At 42.5% G+C, this 8038-nt stretch overlaps 1 protein-coding gene and 1 pseudogene across 7 annotated transcripts; one reads left to right on the top strand and one right to left on the bottom strand.

Moving 5' to 3' along the window:
- Positions 1–291: 291 nt before the first annotated feature.
- LOC136524618 (uncharacterized) lies at positions 292–577 on the bottom strand (annotated as a pseudogene).
- Positions 465–5391, top strand: LOC136520652 (squamosa promoter-binding-like protein 12). 7 transcript variants are annotated; one of them, XM_066514244.1, is made up of 6 exons: positions 486–601; positions 753–874; positions 1797–2503; positions 2956–3092; positions 3638–3907; positions 4723–5391. In XM_066514244.1, exons 3-6 carry the CDS (start codon positions 1887–1889, stop codon positions 5010–5012), a joined length of 1314 nt encoding a protein of 437 aa, XP_066370341.1. In that variant the 5' UTR covers positions 486–601; positions 753–874; positions 1797–1886; the 3' UTR covers positions 5013–5391. The 7 variants fall into 7 exon arrangements, with proteins under 7 accessions (XP_066370342.1, XP_066370341.1, XP_066370345.1 ...); XM_066514243.1 differs by lacking the exons at positions 486–601; positions 753–874 and adding exons at positions 1271–1393; positions 1500–1583; XM_066514245.1 differs by lacking the exon at positions 753–874 and having other exon boundaries at positions 465–601.
- The last annotated feature ends 2647 nt before the right edge of the window (positions 5392–8038 follow it).

Raw genomic sequence — 8038 nt, 5'->3', positions numbered from 1 at the left:
TGAAAGGCTGCACCTGGCCTGTGGGTGGCCATGAGATTTCTCAGATTTCCCGGGTCTTGTTTAAATTGAGGTTAGAAGTCGGTATTTAGCACTGTAACATTTTGTTTGTATTTGATAATTATTATCTAATCATGGCCTAACTAGGCTTAAAAGATTCGTCTCATAATTTACAATCAAACTGTATAATTAGTTATTTTTTATCTATATTTAATACTTCATGCATATGTCTAAAGATTTAATGTGATGGAAAGAGAGCGCGAAAAAAACTTACGCCCCATTCTGCACATGATCCTACTGTTGTGCACACTGATTGATGAGAACTGTAGTGGCTTTGTCCTCTACCCACACCACCAGTCTGAATCCTACCCTACCCTTTATACACTGCCCATGACACCAATGATCAGACCAAACACCAGCTGCAAAGCAAAGATCACCCTGGATTCCTGGAGCACGAAAAGAAAAAGCCTAGAGCAAACATCATTTGGTGGAGCTGGAGCGAGCAGCTGTTGGCACTTGGCAGTGGCACTGTGGAATCTGGAGAGCGTAGGTAGAAAAGCAAGCAACCCCATGGCTTCATAGCACCAGCACCCTCTGCAATCAGGTTAGGAATTAGTATGCTTTCGTTGAAGTAAATTCGAATATTATCTCTCCTTTTTATAGATCTTTCCCCATGCCCGCTCCGATTGGGAAAAGGGAATCGGCCAGGGGTTGTTCACTGTCCAGTTCTTCCCTTTCTTTTTTTTTTTGAGCAGTGGGGTGGTTGAGGCATGTGCTGATGTGCATGCTGGCTGCTGTAGCCTGTACTGTATGCTGAGGCAGCCATCCACTGGGCCTCACCCTCTTCCTGCATCAGGTGGGGTTCATGGACACAGAGGTAGGAGAAAGGTTGCCATCTCGTGCGTGTCTGTTGGATGGATCTTTGTGAGCCATGCCCTCTTTGTCTTCTTGCTTTTGCTTTCTTGGTCCCTTCTCTTTTTTAGCTGAAAACTCTCATGGTTCTTGGTTTTCCTTGTGCCTGCCAGTGCCAGGTAGAATTTTAATCGAATAAAGATTCTTCCGAGTAAAGGGGGTTAGATGCTTGATTCCACATCCAGCATTTCCCTCCCCCTTTTCTGTATATTATATAAATTTTTTTTGCCTTTTTCTTATGGTTAGCATCCTCTTTGTTGCCTCCCAAAAAGCAACTGGATTCGGTGCCTATTGGTTCTTGTGTTGGTGGGAACAGTAAGGCAGTGCAAATAATGCAGCGCTGAGGTAATTGCTGGGAAATATTAGAGAAGGTTTAAACGTGGGTGGTTGTGATGGTGGATAGGGATATAGGATAGGGCCAAACCTAGATGGGGCTGAGCCGCTGAGGATAGGGGAGGCATGCATGAGAGACCTCAAAGGGCAGGTGAGAGCTCAGTCGACGGTAATGCCGCCGCAGCTCCTTTAGTTGCCAGACGATTGGCATGCCACGGTTCCTGGTTCATCTCGCTGAGTTAGTTTGACTTGTGCAGTGTTGCTGATTGGCAACAAGAGGTCCAGGAATAGGCGGAGGATTTGGTTGTGTTCTTTTTGTTTCGTCAGAGAAGGGATTTGAGGTCTCTGATCTTTTATCCCTATCCTATTGTCTAGTTATTCTGTTCTTGCTGTGATTCTCTCACTAAATGAGCTGCACGTGATTCATTGGCAGAGTCTTTTTATACTTACATCTTGTGCGAATTACAAGTTTTAAGCAGTCGAGTTTACTCTATATATCTGTTTCAGTTCTGCACTTCGTCTTTGACATTTATTCTTTCTATTCTTCGCTGCAGTGCTGCCAGCTTTCACATACACAGGTTGGGGGAGCAGTTGAGATTTTCTAATTCTTCTTCTTGGAAGGATTGAGATCTTCAGTTCTGATAATGGGTTCTTTTGGGATGAACTGGAATCAGAAGAACTCCATGGTGTGGGATTGGGAACATCTAGTGCCATCTGTCTCGAATGCAGTTACAAGGCATGGATCTGCCAATTCATCTGGTGGTACTCTTACTTCTAGCTCAGAACTAGGGCATGGTTCATCCAAGAGCTCTATTTCAGCATCCATTGGTTCACCCTCTGGAGTAGGGAACAGCTTAGAGTTCAATTTTGCCGCTGTTGAGAGGCATGTTAAGAACACGGGCACCAATGGCAGAGTCGATGACTCGGGGAATTCTCCATCGTCAATGATAGCTTTCAGCCAAGGAGAGCCATTAATTAGTCTGAAACTTGGAAAGAGGGCTTACTTCGAAAATGTCTGCGGAGGACAGGATGCCAAGGTTTCTGCACCTTCAGATGTTACTTCTGCAGCCACCGTGGTCAAGAAGACTAAGGTGTCTCAGCAGAATGCAAAGAACTGGTACTGTCAGGTTGAAGGTTGCAAAGTTGACCTGTCTTCTGCTAAAGATTACAACCGTAAGCACAAAGTCTGTGTAGTCCATTCTAAAGCTCCCAAGGTGGTTGTTGCTGGTCTAGAGCGCCGGTTTTGCCAACAGTGTAGCCGGTGAGATTTCCTTACATTTAATCTGTGTTCTGTTTTCATTCTACAATATTCCTATTTGTATTTGTCAAGTTACAGTTTTTGGCATCTTTAATGAGGGAGGGACCTTTGAAAATGTGACCAGCTGAAAGCAATTATTTTGCTAGTCTACATGATGCTCAATTATTTTGCTTGGCTCAGACTCATGATATTTATGTTTATTTATCCTTTGCTGATTGAGGTGCACAAGAATGCTAGCATGAAACGAACAGTGAAGAAAAATTGGTGTTTCCTTTTTGTTTCTGGCATTAGTTGTAATGGTGTATGAGTGCCTAAGTGGAGTGTTGAACTATTGATACAACATCTTGAGAAGGGGAAATTGCAGACAAGCTTATAACTAACATTTACATTTTGATTTGTTATTGACATAATGAAGCTTTCATTTCCCTCTTTTTTTAATCCTTCACTGTTTGTAGGTTTCATAGTTTAGCGGAGTTTGATCAGAACAAACGAAGCTGTCGTAGGCGTCTTACTCATCATAATGCACGACGGAGGAAACCACAGGCAGATACAATTTCATTCAATTCATCACGGCTCTCGACAATGTTTTATGGTAGTACTGAGATCTCAAAAACCCTAAGCTAATGAGCTACATGCTACTGATTCAGTACCTCTTTACTTTTCTGCGAGGCCCGCTTCTGAATCTTATATGTTAAAAGAGCACTTTATATTTCCTGTAAAAAAGAGAGCAATTTATATAGGTATCAAATGGCTAATCTGCTATTAACTTGTTGAGCGGTTCTGCCCATACTTTCAGATTGATTATAGAATGCAAATTCTTTAGTCAATTTATGCTTCTGAATAAAATGATGATACATGTTTCAAGTAGTAAAAATAAACATCGGTTCAGACTTCAGATCTTTGCAAATTCATATTCACCGTATTAGTCAAGGACTCATCCAAATTCTGACTGTATAACTTCTCTTTTAGTGGGATTATCCTTAGCGTGTTCCTGTTTTCTCTCAAGATGTATTATCTTTAGTTGTGTAGAAACATTTTTAGTTAGCCTACCCCCAATTTTCCTTGGGACTAAAAGGCTTTGTTGCTGTTGTTATGGAAACACTTTAGTCTAAATGCTGGTATTATTTGCATTTGCAGATACAAGCCAGCGGACAAACCTTTTCTTTAGTCAACCTCTTTATGGCCAAGTGAGAAGCAATGCAGTTTCTCCATGGGATAACTTGGAAGGCTTCAAATTTATGGAAACGAAACATCTGCCAGTGCAGCCAACAAAAACAGTAGGCCTTGATGAGCTGCATTTCTCGAGCCCCCAGATATCAACTAGTGTTGTGGCTCACACTGGACATCATCATAATTTCGATGGGTTCATGCCATTCAAGGGAACCAACACGAAGGTCCTTAACCAAGGTACATTGCTAATCACAGATCTATTACTGAACCTGAGAAGGTTAGGGCACTCCCAATGTAGAAACCATCATAGTTTCTATAGACATTAATTGTACTGCCACCTAAGCGTTTTGCTGATGTGGCAAGGTAGTTATTGAAGAGAGCAAAAATCATAGAAACCGGGTCTAAGTTAGAAACCATGAAGGGATGTGATTGATAGAGAATGGAGAGAGAATGTACGTGATTGGATAAAAAATTGTTCTGCTGTCCATTGGGACCATGGTTTCTATACGCAGTGTCTATGGAAATTAATAGGTATAGAAACTACTGCCCTTAAACAGTAAACTCTGTCAGCACTAAAAGTTAACCATATTAATGAAGTATCTGACTGAGATTAGCTTTTACAATTTCTAAGAAACTGCCCAGATGGTCTCTCGTATTATTTGAATGATTATTCTCAGTAAGCACTGCTTTTTTAGGTGACATCACAGTAGGTTATCTACACGATCATTATAATTCTTCGCAGTTTCACCTTTCACGATACTGAGCCAGCACCTTGTTCTTTCTGGCTCCAATTTGCATACACCATTAACGTTACACATTTTCTATCACCATGGTACTTTCTAAGCGTGTTGTTCTGGGCTGGGAAAACCCAGAAATTAGTTCATCCATTTGCAGTAGCTTATATTCCTTTACATTTACTTCCCCTGAGTCTTATCATCTGGAGAAAGACAACGAACACATATCCTTTCTTGCAAGTTCAGAGTTAACAGGAGCAAGCTTAGTATTACAATTCTGCGCTACTGATGCACATTTTTCATCTCTAACAATTTCAGGTGTGGAAGCTTCCGCGGCCGCTTCCAACTCGAATAACGGAGCCCCAGAACCTGGGCGTGCTCTCTCTCTTCTGTCAGACGGCTCGTGGGGCTCAAGTTCAGCCGTCATCCAGCAGACTACTTCTCATGCAGATGCTGGTGCATTGCCGCCCCTTGCCACCGTTGCCGTCTCCAACGACACCGCTGGGCATCCTCTGGACCCGTCCCTGGGAAGGTTATGGCAATGTGATCCTCCGCCGCTTGACGGAACTGCGCAGATTCAGGGACTGGCGTACCTCCGATCATGGTGAAAGTGAAAGATAAATAAGGAACTGCGCAGATTCAGGAACTGGCGCACCTCCCATGCCATCTCGAGGGCCTGGGAAGTTCTGATTAGTCATTTTGATGGTAATCTGCGGCTCTGATTTGTATCTGCTGGTGACAGTGTTTGGACTTTGGACAGTGTTTGGTGTCTTTTGATCAAAACGGGCACTGACATGTTTGCGCAATGTGAGTGTCCCTCTATCATTTGGGGTGAGGATCGAGTGAGGTGATGATGGAGGAACAATATGAGGCAAAATTTTAAATTTTTTGGGACGATTTCCCACCCGTATTTAAATTTTTAGGATCAGTTGTGTGTTTCTGCTGAACTAAGGTTTCGGCGTTGCCGTTTATTCAAGTAAAATTCATGGCTGGTAATGTGGTTTCTTGCGTCAACGGCACTACAGACGTACACGATGGTGGTGTAACTTTTGTGTTTGATGACGATGTGGTCGTGTACTTGGCCCAAGATTTTGTTTGGCTCTCATGTCTGTTTCTCTGCTCTACCACTGATGACTACCGAGCAGACGATGGCCCTGCCGCCTGATGCACCTCATGTGCAGTGCCTGCCCGTTCGGGTCCACTGTCCAGCCTCACGGTCACGGGGAAATGTCGAACGCCAGCTGTCTGTGTGAGGACCCATTCCTTCGCTGAAAATCCTGATTTGTTATGAAAAAAAAATATTATTCTGACCGAAATGACGAGTTGAAATATATAAATTATAACACAAACGAATAGGGGTTGCTGTAAGCTACCGAGCAAAGCAGTTTCTACTTCCAGAGCGGTGGATCTCCGTGAATCCGTTTACAATGACAATCTATCTGAAGTGAATAGTAGAGACATGTTTTTTTTTGATGAAACGAGACATGTTTTTTGCAGACAAACGAGAAGACTGCCGTCATTTGCAGCATATATCCAACATCAAGTGTCACATCATCCAAGTGCATGAGCACGATACTGTATATCCGAATGGGGTTAGTCGGGTAGACAAGGTAAGACATATTTAGGTATATGGCCCTGAAAAAAAAATACGTCTTTCTTATATGTTTTTTTTAACTTACTTTTATGGTCCTAAAACGAAATTTTCTTTCTTCTATGGTATTTCATCCGTTTTTTACGGTGTTAAGTTAACGGTAAAATAACCATTTTACCCTTGGTGAAAAAAATAAAATGCAGAATTTTATTTGTCTATTATATATTTGGAGTAATATTACACAAATAAGTTTTAGAATGTACAGGTAAGTTTAGAGTAATATTATGCAAATAAGTCTTAAAATGTACATGTAAGTTTGGAGTAATATTACGCAAATAAGTTTTAAAATGTACAACAGACATATGTGTGAAATATATGCAATATCTAGATCAGAACATTTGCAACATACTTCTAGATCAGATAAAATATTTTGAACAAACCTTTAAAACATTTGGAACATATTGGCCCTATTCGGCTTACCCCATATTCGACTTGCTCGGCTTCTTTTTTTAGCCGGAACAGTATTTTCCTCTCACAACAATTCAGCCAGAACAGTGTTTTTCAGTCAGTTTCAGCCAAAATTCTGCCAGCAGAACGGGGCCAACTTGAAACATATGCGTGAAACATATGCAACATCTAAATCAAAACGCTTACAGCATACGTCAGGAACAGATAAAATATTTTGAACAAACCTCTGAAACACTTGCAACATGCCTATGATTTTTTTTAAAAACATGCCTCTGAAACATTTGCAACATCCCCAATCTACTTTTATCGTAACATCTCCCTACTGATGTCACGCATCACGACGGCCACGACCTTCTAGTGGGCATCGTCGCCGCACGAGGAGGGATGGGGCATGGCGCGGTGCGATTATTAGGCGCTGACAATGACATTAGTTATTTTTTAGTGTATAATTATTAGGCGCTGACAATGACATTAGTTATTTTTTAGTGTGTGTGTGTATATATATATATATATATATATATATAGCCGGAGAGCGTTGGACAGACGCTTTGCTTCCTCCCGGAACTCGCTTCATCACCTGATGACCTGACCCTCAAACCAACCTCGTCCCATTATTGGGTTTCTTTGCACGAACACGCGAGACCATTTGGCTCATCACTGCACGTGCATGCTGCTGCCCCGGCCCGATTTATCTAGCAGTTACGCCCCCCAAATCGAGCTCGTAACCACTCACCTAGAGCTAGCGGTGGACCCAAAAAATATTTCAGAGGGTGTTGAACAACACTACTGGTCGATCTTAAGTCTCAGCCCCCTACACTATAGAATTTTACCTAAAAATTCATAGGGGCTTCACAAAGGTTCCACTGTTGTGATATGGGTAGGGGGGCTTGAGCCCCCCCCCCCCCCCCCCCCCCCCCCCCGCCCCCCGCTGTGTCCGCCCCTGGCCTGCCTAGAGCCGAATCGAGCGAGCCTCTCCACGAAAGAATGGATGCCCTGCCCAATTTTCGAGCTAGTGGGATAATATATTAATGGCGCGTGTGAACACACGCATCGAGCCTGTGCCAACGCAAATGGACCTTTTAGTCACTACGTCAAATAATATTTGTAGGGGCGGCTCTAGAGGTTTTGTAGTAGCGGTTTATCCAGCCGTCCTTACCCAAGTGCTTATCCAAATCATATATTTGTAGGAGCGATTTCCAGACCGCTCCTATAAATCGATTTATAGAAATGACTGGTGTTATTAACCGTCCCTACAAATCGATTTGTAGGGGCGGCTGTATATTGAGCTATCCCTATAAATCAATTTCCAGAAATCATGAAAAAGGGGCGAAAATAGCAATTTTTTTAATCCGAGGAGGTCCCCACCGGCAACCACACACCCACTCTATGGTTGTAGCATTTTTTTATGATTTTTGCACACTATAGAAATGACTGGTGTTATTAACCGTCCCTACAAATCGATTTGTAGGGGTGGCTGTATATTGAGCCATCCCTATAAATCAATTTCCAGAAATCACGAAAAAGGGGCGAAAAATAGCAATTTTTTTAATCCGAGGAGGTCCCCACCGGCAACCA

This window comes from Miscanthus floridulus, chromosome 18 (assembly GCF_019320115.1).
Source record: "Miscanthus floridulus cultivar M001 chromosome 18, ASM1932011v1, whole genome shotgun sequence".
Taxonomy (NCBI): domain Eukaryota; kingdom Viridiplantae; phylum Streptophyta; class Magnoliopsida; order Poales; family Poaceae; genus Miscanthus; species Miscanthus floridulus.
The sequence above is the reverse complement of the archived record's forward strand: the minus strand, read 5'-3'. Positions and strand labels throughout refer to the sequence as shown.